This window comes from Bufo bufo, chromosome 9, assembly GCF_905171765.1.
Source record: "Bufo bufo chromosome 9, aBufBuf1.1, whole genome shotgun sequence".
Taxonomy (NCBI): Eukaryota; Metazoa; Chordata; class Amphibia; order Anura; family Bufonidae; genus Bufo; species Bufo bufo.
The window spans coordinates 33667064-33692540 of record NC_053397.1 but is presented as its reverse complement, the minus strand read 5'-3'; the positions used below and the strand labels follow the sequence as shown (position 1 = coordinate 33692540).

The following is a 25477-nucleotide window of genomic DNA, read 5'->3' as shown; positions in this document are numbered from 1 at the left end:
ATGCTGAATCTATATACACGTGAATATTATCCCAGTCGGCACTCAATCAAATTCACGCTGCAGCGGGAAGGAGTAACCTCCACGCGTAGTCCCGAGAAATCCCAGCAGCCGTGTAGTTATAAATCAGTGTTTTTGTTTTATTTTCTGATCATAATATGCATCAAGGATATACCCGGACGCGTTTCAACATAACAGCCTTCATCAACAGAATCTATATACATGACAGGAATAAGTACTTTATATAAGGCAATGCCACTATGTACCAATGCACAAGAAGAGAGACCGCTAGGGGCTGCACACATCATATAACGTAACCTTTGTTGTTACGGGGGCATTGTGGTAGGCATTGATAGGGGGCATTGTAAATAAAATAACAGCTGGAACCTAATTGGTCAGAACACGTCCTCTTTATGCTAGAACTTATTTTCATTCATAAGTCCACAGAAGAGTTTGCCTTGATCCCAAGCCATTGATATTTTAGGTTTGGTGGTCAAAGGAGGCTAATAGGCTTCTGATCAGAGATAACATCACACTTACCCTTTTCATCTTTCACCTGATAATCTAAAAAACATAACAAAATCACATTAAAACCTTATAAAGATGACATTTCTGGCTTCCACGTTACAATTACGAAATCAATGTCACCGTCTCTTTTAGCTATATTGTGCAGCTCACATATTCACGTTTTCTAATTGGATCAGACCCGTATTTTTCACCCCATAAGATGCGTTTTTTTCCCCCAAAGTGGGGGGAAAGCGTCACTGCGTCTTAAGGGGCGAATACTAATGAGCGCTTCCATTATAGAAGTACTGGAGGACTGGGAAGCGGTGAATGCAGCACTCCCCGAGCTCTGTACTCACCGCTTCATGGTCCTCTGCCGTCGGCTGTGCTGTGACTGCACACAGCGTAAGGGCGCTCTGTGACCTTACGCTGTGCATGTCGGGTCACAGCACAGCCGTCGGCAGGAAGAAGAGAAAAAGCTGGATCCTGGGAGCCACGGTGTCCAGAGCAAGAGAGGTAAGTTGATTTTTTATTTTATTTGCTCTGTGGCATGGGGGCTGATCTAAGGTATAGGGGCTGATCTGAAGCATGGGGGTCTGATCTGAGGCATGGGGGTCTTATCTGGGAGCTTATTTATGTTGGGGCTCTTATCTGGGGTTTGCTTGGGGGTCATTCACATTGGGGTCTGATTGTGCGTCTGATCTGAGGTCTTATTGGGGTCTTATTAACATTGGGGGTCTAATTGAGGGTCTTATTAACATTTGGGGTCTGATTGGGGATGTGAGCTGAGGTCTGATTAACATTGGGGGTCTGATTGTTGGTCTGATCTAAGGTCTAATGAAAAATATTGTTTCTTATTTGTCCTCCTCTAAAACCTAGGTGCATGTTATGGGCATTCTCTCTTTAGTGACCTTTGAATCCCCACCCCTGCAGAGCCCTTACATGAATATTTGACAGCGTATCATATTTTTTGCCCTATATGACGCACCATCTTATAGGGCAAAAAATACGATACACTGTGAAATATCCATGTAAGGGCTCTGCAGGGGTGGGGATTCAAAGGTCACCAAAGAGAGAATCCCGCATCAAGCTCCACCTACTTCACTCTCTACACTGTGTCCCTTTAAAGACTCACCATCGTAATCTATGCATTATCATATCTATCAATGATTTGGGGCTTACTTACCAAATAAATTCCGTAAGGACCTTGCTTCCCATTTTGTGGTGAACATTTTTTCTACACAGAACCATGTCAATAGCAGCGTGAACACGATCACCAGGATCCGTACAATCCCTGGGTACAGAAAGGACAGGATCAGTCTAAATCCAGGCTGGTACAATAAAGTGTAAATGCAGCAGAGCAGGCTGAGAATCATGTTTTATTCTGTCTCCTATCATTCTTCATCTATCTACTCCACACGATTAATTTTGAGCATGAATAATAGGACTGTTATATCGCAGGAGACGCCAGGATGACAAGTTTCACCATCACTTCACTGATGACTTCCAATATAAATATTTATTTTGCACCTTTTTTCTTTGGCAGGTTATCTGTTCTTCGCATCTTAAAGGCATATATACTGTGGTGGTCCTGGCACATCCAGACATAAGAAATGTATGGCTGACTGCAGCTTTCTTCAGCGATAACAGCTGATGACTGAGGATTTCAGAAACTGGACCTGTTGCTGTCACACCACTTAAAGGGAGCCTATCACCAGGAAATTCACTGTTAAACTAGGCAGAATGTCTTGTAAGGCTATGTAGAACCCTAGACCTGGAGCTATTGGCAAATGCTTATTATGTATTGTCATGATACATTATGTATTTTCATGTTTTGGCCGTTTATTCCAACAGAGGAGGTAATGGTTGGCAGGAAGAATGCTAACCACCCTGTTCCTCCCCTCTTGGTAGGAGAGGGCTGGTCCTACTTCCTGCCAGGAGGAGGAGTTGCTGAGTAGACAGTGAAGGGAGAAGAAGCATATGTCAGAGCTCCTACTCCTAGGAATCCTATCATATTTTCCTATGAGACCATCACTCTAGAGAGATCGTTACTTTTCAGAACACAGATTCTAGAAGGCATCTGTTCGTCAATAGTGTTGAGCGCAAATATTTGAATCGCAAATTTTAATCGCGAATATCGCCACTTCAAGAATTTGCGAATATTTTGAAGATAGTGCTATATATAGCTTGCTGCTTTTCCAAGGCTGCTATTCCAAGTGATGATTTACAAGTGCATTGGAGATAGTCAGGAGATACTCAGGAGGTAATCTGGAGGTGGATACAATCTAAACAAGTAAGATTTGTTTGTTTAAAATCTTTCCCCTCTTTACAATGGCAGACCTGGTTCTGTGCAGGAATTGTTGTGCTTTTATTTCAGGTTCCACTCTTCAGAGGTTTGGATACTGTCTGATCTGTAGACAGCTCTCCATAATGCAGCAGGAAATACCTTTTTGAAATATGAGATTTGTAAATTAACCATTAAACAAACTCAGGCTGAGAAAATTGCAATGCCACTGCCACAGAGGTCCCGTAGAAATGGAAGATGGGTTACTGTAGGTTCTGGTAGACTGAGAGTTGTGGATAGAAGACATGTCCCACAGTCTGTGGTTCTCCATAATTCATTTGCAGCACTTTCAGAGTGCAAGAGCAACATGGAGGATGGCTCAAGCACAGTGGGTGAGAAACAAATATCTCCCATGCCTAAAGTATGCAAGACTGCAGCCAAAGACAAAAAGGAGAAGGTGAGGATTGATAGTAAGCAGCTGTTGGTGGGCGATTCCATCATAAGAGGTGTGAAGTTTGAGGAGAATGGTGTTGTGAGATGTCTCCCTGGTGCTACCGCTAGCAGGGATAGACGACGGATCCTTAATATTGTTAGGCAAGCAAAGCAGGAAGGGGAAGTGGATGTCATGTCCATCTTGGGACAAATGATCTGGCTTGCAATGAGGTTTCAAAGGTGAAAGGAGCTTTTCACACACTTGGAAAGGATATACGGGAGGTTGCATCAACTGTTTCATTCTCTGCAGTTTTGCCTATGCATAACCTTCAGCATGACAGGAAGATGCACATTAAGGAATTCAATGTATGGCTTGGTGAATGGTGCCTGAACCAAGGGTTTGGCTTTGTGTCTCATGTTAGCTCTTGTTGGAATGGAAAAGAACTGTACAAGAAAGATGGTTTGCATCTTTCTCTCAAGGGAACGAATGTCCTTGGTGAACAGTTCCAAGTATTTGCTAAGGAGCATTTAAACTAGGAAAGGGGGCAAAAGAGTGATAATCCAGCAGTCCAACTGCCCCCCGGAACAATGCCAGAAGATGCCAGTAGCACAAAGGTTAAGAAATGAAAAGCTCAGATTCTTGTCTACAAATGCTCGCAGTTTAGGGAATAAGATCAATGAACTTGAGGCTACAATGGGATCTGAGAATATAGATGTAGTGGCTGTTACGGAGACGTGCTTCAAGGGGAGTAATGACTGGGATATAACAATACCAGGGTTCTCTCTATACAGGAAAGACAGAGAAGGCAAGAAGGGGGAGGGGTGGCCCTGTATGTGAAAGATAGCATAAAATCTAATTTGATACAAGTTAGCGAGAACAATTTAGAGTCAGTTTGGGTTACCTTGCAGCTTGATAATCATAAGGTAACTCGTGTAGGTGTGATATATAGACCACCTGCCCAAGTCAAAGAATTAGATGATCTAGTAGTTGAAGAAATAGCTAAAATGACATTGAAGGGGGAAGTTATCATTATGGGAGACTTCAATCTTCCTGATGTAAACTGGAAAACCAAAATAGCTAGTTCTGCCAGGAGTACAGATATTCTAAATTCCCTACTGGGATTATCTCTACAGCAAGTAGTTAAGGAGCCAACCCGGAAGGAGGCCATTTTAGATGTAGTATTCACAAATGGGAATTTGGTATATGATATTACTGTAGGGGAAAGCTTGGGATCTAGTGATCACCAGTCAGTGTGGTTTACTATAAGTACAGTGACTGAGTCACACCACACAAAAACAAAAGTTTTAGATTTTAGAAAAACTTACTTTTCTAAAATTAAATTAGTGGTATACGAGTCCCTATCAGATTGGAACAGTTTCATTGGAGTCCAGGAGAAATGGGACTACTTAAAAGTGGCACTATTGAAGGCAACAGAAAATTGCATTAGGCTTGTCAGTAAAAGCAAAAAAAGGAAGAGACCACTGTGGTACTCAGCAGAAGTGGCCAAAATCATTAAAAACAAAAAGATAGCATTTAGGAATTATAAAAAAAAAAAAAAAGAGGATGACAGGCAAATTTATAAGATTAGGCAGAGAGAGGCCAAACAAGTTATAAGAGCTTCTAAAGCACAGGCAGAAATTAGCTCAGTCAGGGAAAAAAGGCGATAAGACATTCTTCAGATACATAAATGAAAAAAAGAAAACTAAAACAAGGAATTACCAAATTAAAAACAAAAGAAGGAAGGTATATGGAAGAAGATAAAGAACTAGCTGACTGCCTCAATGAATACTTCTGTTCAGTTTTTACAAAGGAAAATGAAGGAAAAGGACCTCAGTTAGGAAAGAAGACTAATGAATCTTTTGATGCATGTGTCTTTACAGAGGAAGAGGTTCTAAGTCAGCTGTCTAAAATCAATACAACTAAGTCACAGGGGCCTGATGGGATACACCCAAAGCTATTAAACGAGCTCAGCGGTAACCTAGCAAAACCATTAACAGATTTATTTAATCAATCACTGCCAACAGGAGTCATCCCAGAAGATTGGAAATTAGCAAATGTTGTGCCCATTCACAAGAAAGGTAGTAGGGAGGAATCGGGCAACTATAGGCCAGTAAGCCTGACATCAATAGTGGGGAAATGAATGGAAACCATACTTAAGGATAGGATTGTGGAACATCTAAAATCCCATGGATTGAAAGATGAAAAACAGCATGGGTTTACTTCAGGGAGATCATGTCAAACTAATCTTATTGATTTTTTTGATTGGGTGACTAAAATAATAGATGGAGGAGGTGCAGTAGACATCGCTTATCTAGACTTTAGTGAGGCTTTTGATACTGTCCCACACAGAAGGCTTATCAATAAATTGCAGTCTTTGGGCTTGGACTCCCATATTGTTGAATGGATTAGGCAGTGGCTGAGGGACAGGCAACAGAGGGTTGTAGTCAATAGAGTATATTCAGACCAAGGTCTTGTTACCAGTGGGGTACCTCAGGGATCTGTTCTGGGACCTATATTGTTTAATATCTTTATCAGCAAAATTGCAGAAGGCCTCGATGGTAAGGTGTGTCTTATTGCTGATGACACAAAGATTTGTAACAGGGTTGATGTTCCTGAAGGGATACACCAAATGGAAAAGGATTCAGGAAAACTAGAGGAATGGTCAAAAATCTGGCAACTAAAATTTAATGTTGATAAGTGCAAGATAATGCACCTGGGGCGTAAAAACCCAAGAGCAGAATATAAAATCAGTGATACAGTCCTAATCTCAGTATCTGAGGAAAGGGATTTAGGGGTCATTATTTCAGAAGACTTAAAGGTAGGCAGACAATGTCATAGAACAGCAGGAAATGCTAGCAGAATGCTTGGGTGTATAGGGAGAGGAATTACCAGTAGAAAGAGGGAGGTGCTCATGCCGCTCTACAGAGCACTAGTGAGACCTTATTTGGAGTATTGTGCTCAGTACTGGAGACCATATCTCCAGAAGGATATTGATACTTTGGAGAGAGTATAGAGAAGAGATACTAAACTAGTACATGGATTGTAGGATAAAACTTACCAGGAAAGATTAAAGGACCTTAACATGTATAGCTTGGAAGAAAGACGAGACAGAGGGGATATGATAGAAACTTTTAAATACATAAAGGGAATCAACAAGGTAAAAGAGGAGAGAATATTTAAAAGAAGAAAAACTGCTACAGGAGGACATAGTTTTAAATTAGAGGGGCAAAGGTTTAAAAGTAATATCAGGAAGTATTACTTTACTGAGAGAGTAGTGGATGCATGGAATAGCCTTCCTGCAGAAGTGGTAGCTGCAAATACAGTGAAGGAGTTTAAGCGTGCATGGGATAGGCATAAGGCCATCCTTCATATATGATAGGGCCAGGGGCTATCCATAGTATGCAGTATATTGGGCAGACTAGATGGGCCAAATGGTTCTAATCTGCTGGCACATTCTATGTTTCTATGTTTCTATATTTGTATTCGCGAATAGCGTTGATTGCGAATATTCTAATCGCGAATTTATCGCGAATATCAGCACTTAGCAACATTCCTAGCAACCAATAGGAAAGTTGCCTACCCCTTAGTGTTGATCGCGAATATTCTAATCGTAAATTTTTATTGTGAATATATTACATTGCCGATTTTCGCAATCAAGAAAATGATGACGAGATCACGAATTCGCAAATTTAAGGCGAATATTCGGCCAAAAATTAGCAAAATATTGCGAATTAGAATATTGCCTATGCCGCTCATCACTATTGGTCAAAATCACAGCTTTACAGATGCAGCTGCAGGTGAGGTACTATGGCTCAGACAGACACCCAATCACTAGGCTGGACTAATATCAAGTCTCTATCAGAGTGGACACCTATATCCATAAGCGGTTGCTAATACTAATTGCCACACGACCAGCCACCACACCTCCTTTGCAGGAATAAATAGCCAAAACATGAAAATACATAACATATGTAAGAAGGTACAAGGAATCATCGTGGATAATAGGTATGTGTCAGTAGGACTCGGTGCTGTACTGTCTCAGGAAGTTAACAGGGAGGAGCATCCCGTTGTCTTCCTAAGCCGCAAGCTTACCCCAGCTGAAACCAGGTACAGTATAGTGGAGAGAGAGTGCCTGGATATCAAGTGGGCACTCGAGTCTCTTTGCTACTATTTTTTGGGGAGAAAGTTCCGCCTGGTGACTGACCACTCCCCTCTCAAGTGGATGAGCCAGGCCAAAGAGAGAAATGCCCGAGTCACCAGGTGGTCCTTTCCTTAGAGAACTTTAAATTCTCCGTAGAACACAGGGCAGGCCGCTTGCAGGGAAACGCGGATGCCCTGTTCTGAGTGCACTGTCTGGCGTGTGTTCACCCCCTCAGGGTTGAACAAAGAGGGGAGGTATGTAAGAAGGTACAAGGAATCATCGCAGATGATAGGTATGTGTCACCGAGGTTCCTGGCCTCGGTGGAGTAAGAGACAGTTTTCATGTGTCAGCAGCAGTTGCTGTTTGACACCTTGCTATCTAGTATGGCTGTAAATAGCTGATCTGGTACGGCTCTTACTGGGAGTAGTCAAAGTGCTGGGTGGGTGACTACTCCCCACGGTCCAGGCTGGGTTTTGACAGGCCTATAAAAAACAGTCAGCAGTGTCAGGTGGGTGGATTACTCCTCTCTGACACTGTAGCTGTGTGAAACTCTGATGAGATCTGAGGCCTGTGTGTGTGCTGAAAGCTGAAGACAGTGTGTCAGGCGAGCAGGCCGCCTAAAGCCTGCAGGTGGACTTTCTGAGGCTGAGCATTCAGCCGGGTGTGGATTAAACACCCAGGATCAAAGGTGAATGTTTTTTCTGTATGAACTGTTTTGGTTGTGAACTAACACCAAAACTGAAAATGGACTGTCATACTGTGAACCTGCAACTAGTGTGAATAAACACTGCAGTTTTTGAGTTATAAACGTGTCTTTGTCTCTATACTGCACCCGCTTGTCCTGTCTACCAGAGCGAATCCCCAAACATGATATAACGATACATAATAAACATTAAAAAAATGTCTAAACCACTGTAAAGTACACCAGAATTCAGGCACATTTTGATCGGCAAATCACCCCAAACCAAACTGGTTTTCTACTTCAGACATATCTTCAAGTTTAGTGATCTTTGTGGCCCTAGCAATGAGTCACCAGACCACGCTCAGTCCTGGAAACACACACTGTGTGCTGGATGCAACTCCTGGACCGACTGTGCCTCCCCTGACCCGACCTGATTGGATCATAGTGATTTATGATACAGTCAGTTCCTATGTAATCAAAGCTCCATTGTACTGTACTGATCTGATTCATGTGAGCACAGAATAATAGAGCCACAATCAGATAGGAACTGACTGTATGATAAATCACTGTGAAGGAGATAGTTTGGGTTAGAGGAGCCGTGGTCGGTCCGGGAGACACACAAGCCATTTCCGGATCGTGTGAATCAAACCTCATTGAGCCTCTCAGGGTTTACCCTAAATCTAATCAGCACTAGGAAAATCAGTTTTTTTATTGTACTTTCAGTTGGTAATAATTCTTACCTATTGCCCTCATAGTTTTCGAACAGATGGGGTAGACCAGGAACAGAGTCCCTAATGTATAGTGACCTGTAAAAAAAATGACAGTGTAAGCGCTCAAAGGTCATTTCTCTATAAGAAATATCATTGCTGCTGAAAATTATTTCACTGAAAAATGTATTTAAGGGAACCTGTCACCAGGAGATTCACTAGTTAACTACTTAGCGAGAAAATGCTTCATTCTGGAGAAGTACTTTTAATCCATATACAAATAAATAGTTGAGTGCACCGAGGGCGGGTCCAAGCCTCTGTGGGCACCCTTGCTCCTCCTGCTTCCTCTCCAGACCCCTCCATCTCCTTGATTGACAAGACCAGGTTCCTATAACGTTTCTATAAATTCACAGCAAGCCCACAGAAAAAATGCATGTGTTACGTGCAAATTTTGGTTTTAATTTGAAAACATGCAGTATGCATCGTTTTTCCATTATAAATTTTTCGGCTCAAAATCCCATAAACATAAATTGTAATTTGCTGCAGATTTGTGGTGAGGAATCAGCACAGGAATCAGCAGCCGTACAAATCCACAGCAAATCCACCTCATCTTAACTCAAAGTATCTCCAAAGGTGCGGCTTCCTTTTAAATCTATAATAGGATTTCTAAGACTGCTTTGTTTTACAAGGGTTGGGTCACATTGATCTGGTTCACCCACTAACACAAATGAGCAATGCATAAGTGACGTCAGTCACATTGCAAAACAGCTGTGGCACGGCATGACATAGCATTTTAGTTAGCAAGTCCAACCACCCCACATACTAAGTTGTGTACATAAGGATCCATTCCTGTGATTCACAGATGTCTTGTTCTCTACTGAAACAATACACAGTAGATTCAGCCACATTGTAAATGACCTACAGACGGTCCTGAATCCAGAGAGCTACTTGGATAGATGACAGATTAACAACTAGTCCTCTCTGCCACTAGAATGCAATCTATAATAAGTGGGCATTTTTGTTTGATGTACGGTGTTATTGAGATTCCATGGAACTACCAGAGGAAGTAAGGAATTCCCCAATAGTCAACCTTTAACCGTTTGGACTTCGCTGTGGAGAATTTCCAGATTGCTACCCCAAGAGTACTGTAGTTTCCATACACATCAGCTGATGAGAAACTAGTAAATGACAACAGCATTCAGTACCAAATCAGAGCAGGCAGAGGAAGTAGTTAGATGGGTAGAGCTCAGGGCAGGCATAGTACATATACACCAGTAGACAGGCTGGATTCAGACCTGGCAGAGTTCAGGCACAACAGTAGTTGGGGAATAGGTCAGGACAGGTAGATGTGGTTAGGAGACAAGCCATGTCAAAAGCCAAGAATATGGACCAAGAGAACACCTTAATCGTTAACTGGCACCTAATAGGCCTTATTGTTCAGGCACTGGATGTTCGGAGAAGTCTGAGATGGCAGAGCATTGACAGTAGAATGAAGATTTTGGTGCCAGTGGGCACTTTAAGGAGCTGTGAACCAGCGTGCACATAGACGCAGCACCAGAGGTCCGAGCAATAGAGCTGGGCAGGGAAAGCCAAAACACCAGGAAATGATACAGGGGACAAAAGTACATATACATAGTACATACATATATTTCTCTAGCTTGCCATTAGAAATGGGTGAATTTCCAGGGGCGTGGTCTGGCAGCTGAGCTGAATGGCAGCCCGAGTTGCTAGCTTTGGCACACAGCGACAGATTTAAGCATATTTAAGCTACTTGCACCCTTCCACAGATGGTGTATCCTTTTAAGAAGTCCTCATTATGACCCAGGGAAAGAGGCAACATCAAAAACAGGATAGCTGGACTTGTACATAGACAGAGACCCGGACAAAGACGAAGCGGGGCATAACCCTGCAACTGATTCCCTGCCTCGGTCTCAATCTTCCACTCCATCCCGCTCCCCTTCAAGCACCACAAGCAGCTCTCCAAAGTCGGGAACAGGAGTGGAATCCCCTGCATTCCTGCTTGCCCCTGGGAAGCAGACGGTCAGAGGTTCTCCCCAAACTACCACACACCATGCGGCCTCCCCGGAAGGTAACGTCATCTTGCTCTCCGACTCAAAGCCCTGAAAAACAGAGGCCTAAACTGAATGTGACTGTACAAATGAATGACGGCTCTACACATCAAGCAGGTGAGACAAACAGTAATACTACTCTGCTGGGCAATTTCCCCACCTCAAAACAACCAGCCTCTAGTACACTCCCTAAGGAGATGTTGGTAGCATTTGGCCAGTCAATCCATTAAGACATTGCCTCGCTACTATCCCTTATACAAACGTCAGTCTCTGACCTTGACAAAAGGGTATCTCATGTTGAAACCAAGATGGGGGAATTTGCTGGCAATAATTTGCTGGACACTCATAACAACATAACTGACGACCTGGAGCAGATTAAAGCAAAGCTCGCCGATCTGGAAGATCAGTCCAGGCTCAACAATATTACATTTCGGGGCATCCCCAAGGAGGTTACAGCGACAGAACTGTCCAGCTACCTACAAGGACTAATTAAAACTTTACTCCCAAAAGCTCCTACACCTGACATTATTATTGACAGGGCACACATGATTCCACGCCCGCGTCACTGGCCATACTGCGCCTAGAGACACCTTGGCCCATATATACTTTTACCATATAAAAGAGAAGCTAATGGAAACAGCTCGCAAGAAAATTGAGCTTCTCTCCCCATACCAATCTGTTCGACTATATGCGGACTTGTCAGCAGCGACCCTTCGCCAAAGGAGGTCATTAGCCCCAATTACTGCGGCCCTCAGAGACCACCAAATAGCTTATAGAGGGGGTTTTCCAGTCAAAATCCTGATTACTAGGAATAGTACTCAGCATAACATTTTCTCAGTAGAAGCTGTCCACCACCTGCTGGACACGTGGAACATCCGTATAGCTCCTGAAGTGGAACCGCTTAGGACCACACCGAACGGCCTGGACCCAGAATGGCATACATTTACAGCACGTCGAGGAACCAAGCATTGAAAGAACAGCGGCGATTGGTGCTGGGCTGTTGCACCGAGATTTTGACACCAGACCGGACTTTCGTGTCCCAAACCACTGAAATCCGGAACTTAATTCTGGACTTATCCTTCTCTTATTCCCAGATAAGGATTTACTATGCAGTTAAGCTTTATGTTATTTTTTTTGTTGTTTAGTTACTTTTCTATTACTAACCGCGATTGCTAATTTCTGCTCTGCACTCGTTAACCCTGAGGGTATTCCTCCCCCAATGTCAATTAACCCTCTACGGGACACTGAGGAATTCGGGTACCGTAGATTTCTCCAGCAGCATGATTATGTACAATGGTTATCAAATTGGTATCTTTAAATGTTAAGGGCTTGAACAGCCCACAAAAGCGTGGATATATGTGGGCAGAGGCTAGGGAATTAAAAGCGGATGTGTTATGCGTACAGGAGACGCACATTATAGAACAAGACAAACACCGCATTAGGCATAGCTTATTATACCCACATATTGTGCAAGTTCCAAGAAACTAAGAGGAGTCTTGATTGCAGTTAAGCATACAGTGGCCTTTCAACTAAACAAAACAATTATAGATTGTCAAGGGAGAAATATAATCCTGGTATGCCAACTCAACAATGTCACCTACACAATAGTGTCCCTGTACGCACCAAATGCGCATCAAGTGCGGTTTTTACACAAAGTATTAGCAAAAATCTCAAAGGTGAAACAGGGCCATTTAATCTTCTGTGGAGACTTTAACATTGTAGCTGATCTATCACTGGACTCCACAACCCCTAGTAGACAAAGGGAACACCCTAGATCTCCTCTACTTCACCAGGAGGAGCTATATGATGTTTGGAGGTTACATTATGGTGGGGAAAGAGATTATAAATTTTTCTCTTCCGTTCATCACACATATTCCGATATCAACATGTTCCTTATCAGCCGCTCTCTCCTCCAATTGGCCTCAGAGTCCACTATGGAGCCAATAAAATGGTCAGACCATTCCGCCATATCCATGTCACTATCCGAGACTTGTGGAGATGCAACCCATATACGATTTCACACCCCTCCTCTCACTGGAAACTTCGTAAGGCGATAGAGGAATACTTTGAATATAATTCCGGCTCAGTGACCAACCCTCACAGCCTATGGAACGCCCATAAGGCGTTTATTAGGGGCATTTTCATTCATTCAAGGGTCACAGGCTAAAAAAAGAGAGAGAAATCCAAATTCAGTCCATCTTAGCACAACTCGCTAACTTGGAAGCATTTAATAAGGCCAACTTGGATCAATTCACTGTGATAAACAATACTACGCTTCACGTTCTCTACTCATCACCTATCACTGCCTGAAAGAACATTGAAGCGTAAAAACACTAATCTTTATTGGGTGTTTTAATCTAAAAAAGAAAAAAAGGGAGGGAAGAAAAGCCTTCTCTTAATCTCAAATTGTGTATAAAATGCCAAATAACAACTGAGGTATGGAGGGAGGTACTCCGCACCGCCGGGGTATGCAAAATCCCGCGGGGATACTCCCTATCAACTAATGAGTGAACCCCAGTTGAAAGAAAAATAGTTAACTACCAACAGTTGATTGTCACATATACAACACAATGTAGCAGACTGTGTACTATTCAGAGTCACTAGTCCACTGTAGTGCTTTTTAACTAGTGCTCATTCAGTTGCTACTGTGTCTCATTAAATCAACTGTAAGTGCCCTGGAGTGTAGAAAACTAGCATAGAGTGTGGGCTATTAGATTAAACATTAACCACGAGTGGCCTAGTTATACCCCACTCAAGGTGCATCTGTCCCATAATACCTACCGTATGTCCACTTCTCCATTACACTCAAAAACTCCAATGGCAAATACGGCTGTTACGCCTATTGTTTAGCACCAAACCAGCTCGCTGTACACATGTAACTTTTCCCTATCATACGCTCTACGCGTTTCGCCGCATTGGCTCATCAGGAGCTACAATTATGTAGGGTACAGACAGACATGTAAAATGCCGTCCGCCTCGTGTGGTGAGGCGGCAGCATCGGTGCTGCTGTGGCCGTGGCGCGGCCGCCGAAGTTCACAGGTTATAAGCTGAAAACCCCTCCGACCATACAGATCTAGCCCCTTCGACCAACGAATGAGTATGCAGCAGGCGCGGCATTGCCGCAATAACCACCGCACCCCACCCGAGGCTTACTATCTGGAGCGATCACGATGGGAGTGTCAAAACACCCCCAACTGATAGGGACTAAATGGTGATTCATAGGTATAATAAAATACAGACCCCCAGAAAGAGAGCAATGAGTCACACAAGACATTTAAAGATCACAGACTATATCAATCAGCCTAAAGACCAGGGAGTGTCATATACTCAAATCAAGTATTAATATCAGAAACGTATAATCAAAAATGTCCCCGAGGGATCTGAGTGCAAGGGAGGAGGCATTGGTATGTAGATGTGACCCACATGCTAGAAATAGCTACATAGATTAACTCTAACTAGGACAGGCCAACCTTTTTTTTTTTCTATAAATAGTCTTTTATTGAATTCTTATTTCATACATACAGATACAATTAATTAACACTCATTTTTCCCCTTTTCTTGTCCTTTTCGTGAGTTTTTGTCTGCATGTTACTGTTGAGGAAGGGTTGAGACGTATGCATATATATCCATGCATGCCTGCCTGCAAACACGTGAGGGCATGTATGGTATATATATGCATACATTAACCACCGCATCATGGGGTGATGTGCGCAGATGTGCCCAGCATCTGCGCACATCTGCCCATGGTGATCCCCAGGGGCTCATGGTGGCCCCTGTGGGAAATATGTGCTGTGCCCCCTTATAATGTAGGGGCCTGTGCCCCCTTATAATGTAGGGGCTTGTGCCCCCTTATAATGTAGGGGCTTGTGATGTAGGGGCTTGCGCCCCCTCATATAATAATGTGCCCCCTCTAGATATGTCTGTCCCTAATATTAATGTATACATGTGTATGGATGTGCCCCAAGCATCCATACTCATGTATATTATATATATCCCCCCCCCTCCTACACCTGAAACCAGGTGCATCGGTGTGAATGTGCCCCAAGCAATCGCACCGATGCAATCTGGCTAATTGCATCAGAATGACCGGACAAGGGTCCGGTCATCCTGATGGATACAAAGAGCTCAGATTCAACAGAATCTGAGCCCTTTGTTGTAATTATCCCCAGCGCCGCTGGAGATAATTACGCATGATAGAAGAAGGGGAGAAGCCTCTCCTCCTTCTATTATGTGCATTCCGACAGTGCGATTACTATCGCACTGTCTGGAATGCTAGGTGCAGCAGGCGGGAGATCAAAGGCTTCTCCCACCTGTCTGCCAGAAGCGCGTCCCCGATGTGAGCACGCGGGCCGGCGCAGTGACGTCATATCGCTGCGCCGGCCCTCGTGGCTCGGAGGGATGCGCGCGCGCCCCCTGGTGGGCGGCGCGGCGCGGGAGTGTGGGCCGCCGGGGATAAATATCCGGCGGCCCCGGCATTCCATAGGTAGGATCGGGACCCCCCCACCTGGAAGAGGAGCGCATCCTGCGCTCAGAAAAGGCGGCCGACCGGACCCCCCCCCCCTGAAGGAGAGCACATCCCAGCAGAGCGCTGTGCTCTGCGCTCAGGAGTCTCCCCAAAGAGCGCAGACAGCCATCCGGGCTGTGCTGCGCTGGGACACAGGAACCCCGACCTCCCCCTGAGAGAGAGAGAGCTTCCGGACATAGAGAGGAATGCAGGCAGTCCACACTAGCTGCTCTGCATTCTCCACCAGACCAGAGGAGGGGAAGACCGAGCAGTCGATCTGCTCCAGAGGAAAGAGAATCGGGCAGTGTGCTGAGTCCTGCTGGATGGCTAAGTAGCACTGCCCCATTAACCCCTTCCGTGCCCTGTTCCCCTGTCCTGCCCAAAACTCCTTCCCTGATCCTGATCCCCTGCTAGCTTTAACCCCTTCCTGTTCCTTCCCTGATCCCCTGCTAGCATTAACCCCTTCCTGTTCCCTGATTTACCCTGGTGGCCCTGATTAACCCCTGGTTTTTACCCCGGTCCCTGCCTTGGTTAACCCCTGCATTCCCCTGGTTAACCCCTGCCTCCCCCTGGTAACTACATTTGCAGGGTATACTGTGTAGCCCTGCAATACTGTATTTGTGTCGGTGGCCTGCATAAACCCTTGCAGTGCCACCGTTAACCCCGTAGGGACAGTAAGTAGACAGACGGGTGGGTTATTGTTATATACTTGTATGTGTGAACTGTATAGTTAGTTAATGGGTGGAATTTGGGAACGTGTAGTGTAGTTTAGGATTGTATATTTAGTGTTGTATTGTTAGTGTATTGCGTGCGTAGTGTATTGTAAGTAATAAATACCGTTATTTGTACCCTTTGTGTAGCGTGTACTTGTTAGCGGTAGTGAGTTAGTTAGGCGCATGCAGCTAGCATAGTGATTAGTGTAAAGTATAGCGAAAGTATTGTATTGTTATTATTATATAAAGTCATAAATAGGCGGAGTTATCACTAGACGGCTCCTCCCATTTATGAATATTAATTATTGATATTTGCATAAATATTAGTGATTAATATTCCCCCTTTACAGTTACCAAATCCCACCAACCCACCCTGATGCTTAGTCCACTCCTGGGAGAGATGACGACAAAAAAATAAAGGAAAAGTTAAGCTCCCACTCGCCTCCCTCCACTCCCCCAACCCCCCCAGGCTCCCCCCCCCCCCCCCGCAACCAAACCCGTTATTCCAGCCACTTCTGCCATTTTTTAACAAATCTATCTTTTTTCTTAATTGACATCAAATGGAATTCCTCTCTAACAAGCGATAATCTAGTGAGATTCTCCCACTCCCTAATTGTGGGTACCACCCTATCTCCCCAATGTCCCACAATACATTTCCTTGCAAAGAATAATAGTTTAGATGCTATTTCTCGGTCTTTAATGGTATCAATTTCCTCCATTACCCCCAAGATACATACCTCGAGGCAGGGAGGGATTTTAAATAGATGATATTTCTCTATTTTTTCATTTACCTTCCCCCAGAATTTTTGGAACTTTGTACATGTCCATAATATATATGGACGTCGTCTACCCCTTCCTCCCCACATTTTTTACAGCTAAATTGTTTGGTTTTGTAATATTTCATTAAGATCTTAGGGGAGTAGTATAAGCGGTATAATATATTAAATTAAGTACGGTAATTCTATGGGAATTTTTTTTTTTGATACCCTGTTTTTTGACTGTATGGCCTTTTCCCAGTTGCGGATTTAAGATTTCTTGCCATCTATGGTTTAGGGTATTAACTGCTCTATTATTTGTCTTCTGATTCAACAGACTTCCATATATTTTGGAAATCAGTTTCCTCCCGGGTACCATGTTAGAGATATTAACTAGAGGTTGTGGAACGGGAGCAATTTGAGTTCCCTTTATTATCTCCGCTCGCAGAACTTGTTTTAATTGTAAATAAAAGAAACTCAGATCTCTATTCCCCGTTACATATTCATTTTTTAGATCTTGATGGGTTATTATATCTCCCTCTTTCCATATCTGCCCCAGATTTTTTGTTCAATTGATTTTAATTCTCTTAATTGAGTATTATCCCATAGCAAGGTATCTGAGTGAATTCCTTTCAGAGACCAGAGTTCTTTTACCATTTTCCAGGATTTAGTCCACAGCTCAAATAGGGGTATTTTATTTGCCTGTTGTTGTGACAGAATATCCGTTTCTACTAATTGGAAAATACTACAATTTTCAAAACTTTTATTAATCCATATTATCATGGTCTTATATCTATTTGATTTACTCCACATTATCATATTTTTAATCTGTCCGGAAATAAAATACAGTTCTAGATCTGGAACTGATAATCCACCCTCTTTCTCATGAATATACAGTATCTGTGCTCTTATTCTCGGTTTTTTACCTCGCCATATCAAGTCTGTTATTAGAGTAGCTATTGTTTTAAAGATTCTTTTAGGAATTATTATCGGTGCATTCCAGAAGATATAATTCAGAGAGGGTAATACACACATTTTAACTAATGAAATGCGGCCTGCCATTGAGATAGGTATCTTTTTCCAAACATCTATTTTCTTCCGCATCTCACGTATTTTAGGAAGAACATTCAACTGCACATAATCCCTCGGGTTAGATGTAATCTGAATACCTAAATACTTAACCGGGTCTTGCTTCTCTTTAATTTCTAATGTTCCCAGTATAAAACCATCCAGAGGATCAATCGGGATGCATGCCGATTTGGACCAGATTATATTTAGTCCAGCAAAGTCAGCATATTCTTCAAATATCTGCAAGATCTTCATAAGTGAACTATGGGATCCCACAAACAACATAATATCATCTGCATATAATGCAATTTTTTCTTCATGGGTCCCAAACCTAAAACCTACAATTTCTTTATCCTGCCTGATCTAGTCAGCTAAAAGTTCCATAACTATAGCGAATAGCAGGGGGGGACAGGGGTCAACCCTGTCTGACCCCCTGCCGATGTGTATTTTATCAGAGTATTCACCATTTAATATTACCCTTGCGGAGACTTCAGTGTATAGTAACTTAACCCAAGATACAAAATTATCTCCAAATCCCATTCTCTTTGATGTAGCGAATAGGAAAGGCCATTCTATTGTGTCAAACGCTTTTGAGGCGTCTATAGTTATTATCATACGTTCACCACAATTTTTAGGTTCTAGCTGGGTATTCATAAAATATCTAATTATATTATCAGTTGTTGTTTTACCTGACATGAAGCCCGACTGATCCTCATGGATGATCCCCGGGACCACTCTCCCAAGTCTATTTGCTAGAATCCTTGCCAATATCTTATTGTCAGTGTTGATTAATGATATAGGGCGGTATGACCTCGGGAACACCGGATCCTTCCCTGGTTTTAATATAAGTGTTATCAGAGCTTCTCTTACAGAATCTGGGAGTTTTCCTAATGCCCTCGAATCAGTCCACATTGTAAGCATTTTCGGAATTAAAACTTCTTTATACTGGGCATAAATTTTAAACGGAATACCATCTATTCCTGGCGTCTTATTCTTGGCAATCTTTGACAGTATTGCCTCCACTTCTGCAGGGCCTAAAGGGGCTTCCAGGCTTTTTTTTTGATCATCAGTTAGCATAGTAATAGCAATTTTCCCTAAAAACTGGTGTAATTCCATAGGGCTCTTATTTGTCTTACTGCCATATATATCTTCAAAATAATCCTTAAAGAGGACCTTTCACCGATTCTTACCCTATGAACTAAGTATACAGACATGTGGAGCGGCGCCCGGGGATCTCTCTGCACTTACTATTATCCCCGGGCGCCGCTCCGTTCTCCTGCTATGCCCTCCGGTATCTCCGTTCCCTAAGTTATGGTAGGCGGAGTCTGCCCTAGCGCTGGCCAATCGCATTGCAGAGCTCACAGCCTGGGAGAAAATAACCTCCCAGGCTGTGAGCTCTGCGCTGCGATTGGCCAGCGCTAGGGCAGACTCCGCCTACCATAACTTAGGGACTGGTATCTCCGCCTACTATAACTTAGTGAGCGGAGATACCGGAGGGCATAACGGGAGAATGGAGCGGCGCCCGGGGATAACAGTAAGTGCAGTGAGATCCCCGGGCGCCGCTCTACATATCTGTATAGTTAGTTCATAGGGTAAGAATCGGTGAAAGGTCCTCTTTAAGGAGATCTTTTTTGGCTGTTTGTTCAACAATTTCACGGCCAGACTTCTCTATTAAACAGTGAATATATTTATTATTTTTTATCTGAGTTGCCGCCAGGGCAGCTAACTTTTTACCAGGTATGTGTGCATAAATATAGTTGTCCCTTACATAATTTTCTTTTTGTTGTTCCGCCAGGAGAAACAAATCACTTTCCAGTTTAGCAGTTTTTTATAGGATTGTCAATATATATATTTTTTTCAGATTTTTCCACCTCACTTTCTAAGTCCATAATTTTTTTCCTTATTTCCTTCTTATACATTACCGTGTATTTAGTGATAATCCCTCTTATAAAGGCCTTTGCAGCCTCCCATACCATATTGTTTTTGGCCATGCCCTCATTTATCTCAAAATATTCCCTAATCTCTTTCAATATCTTATTGTGAATACCCATTATATTTATCCTTTCTATAGTTCTAGTCATCCCTCTATTTCTCTTTTTTTGTGTTTTTATATTTATAGTAATTGGATTGTGATCTGAAATCCCCCGTCTTCCATACTTAACCTGTTCAATCTCACGTGCACCTTTATTATCAGTGAAGACTAAATCAATCCGTGATAAACTCCTGTGAGTTTTGGAAAAACATGAATATCTTTTTAACTTAGGGTTCATTACCCTCCAAATATCAATCCACCCCAATTCTGTTATAGTATCTTTTAGTTTTGACCCTGTGTTGATTATTTGGGGATTACGTAGTCTACATCTATCCATTTGGTCGTCCATAACGTTATTAAAGTCTCCCATAACTAAAAGTGGTTTATCTCCTGTCTTCAGCACAAACCCGTTTCTTTTTAGTTTAACATCTGATCTAAAGGGAGGTGGAATATATACATTTGCTATTATCCATGCCCTGCCTTCCAATATTCAGTCCATAAGGACATATCGGCCCTCCTCATCTATATCTGTTTTTAATATTTTAATATCTACATTTCGATGAATTAGTATACCACTCCTCTCGCATATGATGAAAAGACCGAATGAAAGGCATGTTGCATCCATGGCCTGGTCAGCCCTATTAATGTCTCACCTGTCAGATGTGTTTCTTGTAGGCAAACTATGGCGGGAAGAAACCTATATGTTGCATCAAAGACTGCCACTCTCTTTATTCCCCTACTTAATCCCCTGATATTCCATGAGATTAATCTCATAAAATCTTATTAGTAATACAGCTATCCTTTCCCTATACATAGATACAAGCACGGGGAGGGGGGATACCGGGTACCAGAGGGGAGAGAGAGAGAGATGAGGCCAACCTTAAATGAAGCAGACATAAGATATATGCTCATTCAGGCCCTCCGGACGTACCGCATTTAGTCTAGAAATCCACAATGCCTCCTTCTGTAGTAACTTTCTGTCAAAGTCACCTCCCCTTGGGGATCTTCTGACCACCTCTATCCCCTGAAATTTCATCACATCTGCCTCATTCTCATGAGCAATGGCTGCAGCGTCCCACTACGTGTGTGTGGGCACTGCTTAGGGCTCTTTCACACTTGCGTTCTTGTCTTCCGGCATAGAGTTCCGTCGTCGGGGCTCTATGCCGGAAGAATCCTGATCAGGATTATCCTAATGCATTCTGAATGGAGAGAAATCCGTTCAGGATGCATCAGGATGTCTTCAGTTCCGGAACGGAACGTTTTTTGGCCGGAGAAAATACCGCAGCATGCTGCGCTTTTTGCTCCGGCCAAAAATCCGGAACACTTGCCGCAAGGCCGGATCCGGAATTAATGCCCATTGAAAGGCATTGATCCGGATCCGGCCTTAAGCTAAACGTCGTTTCGGCGCATTGCCGGAGCCGACATTTAGCTTTTTCTGAATGGTTTCCATGGCTGCCAAGACGCTAAAGTCCTGGCAGCCATGGTAAAGTGTAGCGGGGAGCGGGGAGCAGTGTACTTACCTTCCGTGCGGCTCCCCGGGCGCTCCAGAGTGACGTCAGGGCGCCCCAAGCGCATGGATCATGTGATCACATGGATCACGTCATCCATGCGCATGGGGCGCTCTGACGTCATTCTGGAGCGCCCGGGGAGCCGCACGGACTGTAAGTATACCGCTCCCCCGCTCCCCGCTCCTACTATGGCAACCAGGACTTTAATAGCGTCCTGGGTGCCATAGTAACACTGAACGCATTTGGAAGACGGTTCCGTCTTCAAATGCTTTCAGTACACTTGCGTTTTTCCGGATCCGGCGTGTAATTCCGGCAAGTGGAGTACACGCCGGATCCGGACAACGCAAGTGTGAAAGAGGCCTAAAAAGCACTTTTTATATTATTATAAGCACTAGGTTGTTATGTATAGTTTTGCATTTGTGTAACTGCAAAATCCCTGTTAACAGGCCTATTAGGTGTAATCTATACATCCCACCACTAGATGGGGATAGAGCTTAGGTCTTATATAAATTCAGGTCAGGCCTAGTTAGTCAGTTGAGATCCTAGTTAAGACCAGGAGGGAGTTGAGATCAGTGTGGAAAAATGTAGTTCAGAAGTGAGCAGATCTGAGGTAGTCAGATCAAGTTAGTGGGAGGAAAGATAGAGTGAAGACTTCGCAACACAGATAAAGAGTGGAGCCAACTTCGCTAGGAGGTGTTTACTCAGATTTTAGGCGCAGAAGAGCGTTTTCCTTCTGTAGCTGGACTATAGACTTGCATCCCTGACCAGTAGGAGAAGAGTTTGCCTCCCTGGAAAAGAAACAAGCATTCCTAGGAATTCATCAGTGATAAGAGCCATTATTGAGGACCACAGACACCTTTGCATGGTGGAGGTTTTATAGCTTCAGGCAGCCACACCAACCTTCTAAGGGACAGTTGAGTTTTCCTGTCTAAAAATATTCAGCTTGTAGGGAAAGACAAGGAATAGGATCCAAAGCATCTAAAGGAACCAGGTACACCTAACCCACTGCTCCAAAACCACTAAAACCTGACAAGCCTTAAACAGTGGATTTGCAGAATTACCTCTGTATCATCTAAAACTGCATAATGGTACTACTGCAACTGAAAGACATCCAAAGTAAAAATTGTGAGTTGCATCTTACCACTGTCTACCTCATTATTACCACCCATGGTTGTACCACCATTAACGGTACTGGCGTCACGACAAAAATCTTCAAAGGACTCAGCCGCAACAAGCACCCTAAGCACCCTTAACATCAAGGGCACCTCAACTACCATCTTGGCTGATGCTTCCTACCACAGAGCCTGCCCTGGAGGATTTCGTGCTGTCCACCTCAACACTGTGCTGCCAGCCCAGGGAGGCTATCTGATAACCGTGAGTAAACTGATGAACTGTGTGTTATATTATTTGGCCCCTCATCGGTCCACCGTGAACCTCACGTGTTCCCCCTGTGACTGGCTGGCTGCATGGCCACATGACGTGAAGACTTGCGAATATCATTAAGATGCTCGCCAATCCGTCTACGGAACTCCCGTAAAGGTTTACCCACATATTGTTTTCCACACTTACATGTGGCCAAATAGACAACTCCTTTTGTCCTGCATTAATGAAAGATCTGATGGTAAAACTCCTCTGTGTGACAGTACTGGTAAAGCTGTTTCCTAATCCAATGGCACTGCACACCACACAATTTCCACATCGGAACATACCTGTAAGGTTGGTGCTGAGCCATGTAATTGCCACGGGGATTGATGAAAACTATGAACTAACCTATCTCTAAGGTTGCGTCCACGACAATAGGTAATTGTCGGTTTGCCTTGAGCAAGATTCCCCACATCAGAATCAGATTTCAAGATGCCCCAATATCGCGTGAGGTTCTCATGTACAATCTCATGTGCACCCCAAGATGAAGGTTCACCGAAACGCGCGTCGGGGCTGGCGCCATCCTTGAGGAAGCACACATGGGTAACTGATTCTGTGTTTTATTTGTTTGACAAACTTGGCACTATGCACTTGCGCTTTATTGTCATTTAATGTGGATGTTATGTTGAATGTCCCTGAGTCTTCCTCTTAAGAATGTCGCCTTTCCCTGCACTTGTTCTCTATGTATGGATTGTCCTGTATGTAATTTTCTAATAAATTTACTTAGAATTTATGCGGTCTGGTAGTTTTTTGATGTACATTAATAGTGTGATATACTATAGGCATATGCGTAATTCTTTTATGTTTGTTTGTGTTTACTTTCTTGAAAACCAATAAAAAAAAAGATTGAAATTTGAAACAGAAATGGGTGAATTTCCCAAAATTGGTTTTGGGACCAATTAGACAGATTCGACCATCAGATTCAGTTTCCTCTGAATTCAAAATGCCCAGATTGCCCTAAAAAGTTATGTACAGTATGACTCTCTGAGATCTCCTAGGACTGCGTCCAACCCATTCCAAGCTCTTTAATGCCAAGATGGCATTACTAATGTCAAAGTGACAGTGACATATATGGCTATTAGGTGAACGGATGGTAGCTGATGGTAACAAACAGCCTGTTTAATAACTGTGCACTCATCTTATTTCTCTTTAAATTAAAACGGTCCAAAAATGTGGCAGATGCCTTCTTCTCTGTCTTCTGATCTGTACAATGGTGGCCACTATTTTGAGTAGTTCAAATTCAGCAAAATGTTAATCTTGTGGTAAAATTGTAATGCGTTCAATTCATGTAGAATCGGTTTGCTCATCTCTACTGGCCATAAAGCTGGGATAACTGTCGACAGAATGCTTGCTCGTCTGACAGCTATTCCCATGCATACTGTATGCTCAGCTCAGCTAAGCATGCATAGGTAGTGAATGGGGAGAGAGGCCTTATCTCTTGAGAACAAAAAAGTCACTATACACATGTAGCACACTGGAAATGTACCCGGCCATATAGACCTGGAGGACATGGATGATGTGGTCAATGGACATTCCCTTATAAAACAGAAGGGGCTGGATGTCCTATGTGTTGGTGGCACATAAAAGCTCATAGGGCAGCTATCTATAATCTTATTACGTTGTTCCAGTTCAGACCTAGCAGCCATAGATGGTGCGGTCAATGGACATTTCTATATGGAAGAAGAGGGATTGGATGCCCTATGTGTCAGCGGCACATAAGAGATCATGGGACGGCCATCTACGATGTTATTAGGCTGCCCCAGTACAGACCCAGAGACCATTGATGGTTTGGTCAATGGACAAGTCCTCCTAGAAAAGGAAGGGTTGACGTGTTGGTGGCAAATAAAAGATCATAGGACAGACACATACAATGCCATAAGGCTGCACCAGTCTTCATGTTCAGGTGGTGTCTGGGCAGTCTTGGTACACATGGTGTATAACTAGTGTCCTGGGAGTCCAGGTATTCATTACCAACCACTCATATCCACGTACTCTGCACCAGACTAGAGAGCCACGTCCAATGTGCCGATAGGGCAAATGAGAAGACTTTGGCTGAAACAGAAAGTAGTAATGAAACAGTTACACAGAACTTGCAGCGGGAGGGTGCCCATCTAATTGTAAATAAAGGGGCATTATGCCAAGAGAGCTGGGTTGCCTCTTCACTAGATAATTATGTGCCATGTTTATCAGCTCAATACATACATGACCAGTTCTGTAATTAAAAGCTTTTAGTATCAGGAGTGGATGGCCCATTCTAAATCCAACTCTAATTATGGAATTAATTAAAGTGCCTCAGTAATACCGCATAGACCACACCTCCGTGAGGCTAATCAAGGTGACAACAATTCAAGCGGAATTAAAAGAAGTGGGAGGGGGACAAATGCAAACTCTTAAAACTTTGATTATGTTGAGGATTAATTTGCTAACTGAAGAGAAACACAACCGTATTTCAGAAATAAGTTTTCTGTTAATGCAGTAAAACTTTAATTAAAAGATTAATTTGATGACTTTCTCCAACGGCTAATAGTAGTTAATTGGTAGTAGTAATGGGCTTTAAGTAAATCAGATAAGTTAGACAAAAACTCTTTTTAACACTCATCCCTCAGGATCCGGTGGCTGACACCTTAATCCACCCCTGGACCTTCTTACAGATCTGTT

The 25477-nt window shown here is 43.2% G+C and overlaps 1 protein-coding gene across 2 annotated transcripts in view; it reads right to left on the bottom strand.

Annotated features, from left to right (window-relative positions):
* Positions 1 to 25477, bottom strand: part of FAM3D (FAM3 metabolism regulating signaling molecule D) — a 65078-nt gene that overhangs the window by 22367 nt on the left and 17234 nt on the right. For both annotated transcript variants that reach the window (XM_040408026.1, XM_040408025.1), the window contains exons 2-4: positions 8782 to 8847; positions 1688 to 1795; positions 538 to 561 (exon numbers count right to left, since the gene is read on the bottom strand). In XM_040408026.1, the coding sequence (XP_040263960.1) occupies positions 538 to 561; positions 1688 to 1795; positions 8782 to 8794 (145 nt within the window). In that variant the 5' untranslated portion in view covers positions 8795 to 8847. The remainder of the gene's footprint in view (positions 1 to 537; positions 562 to 1687; positions 1796 to 8781; positions 8848 to 25477) is intronic.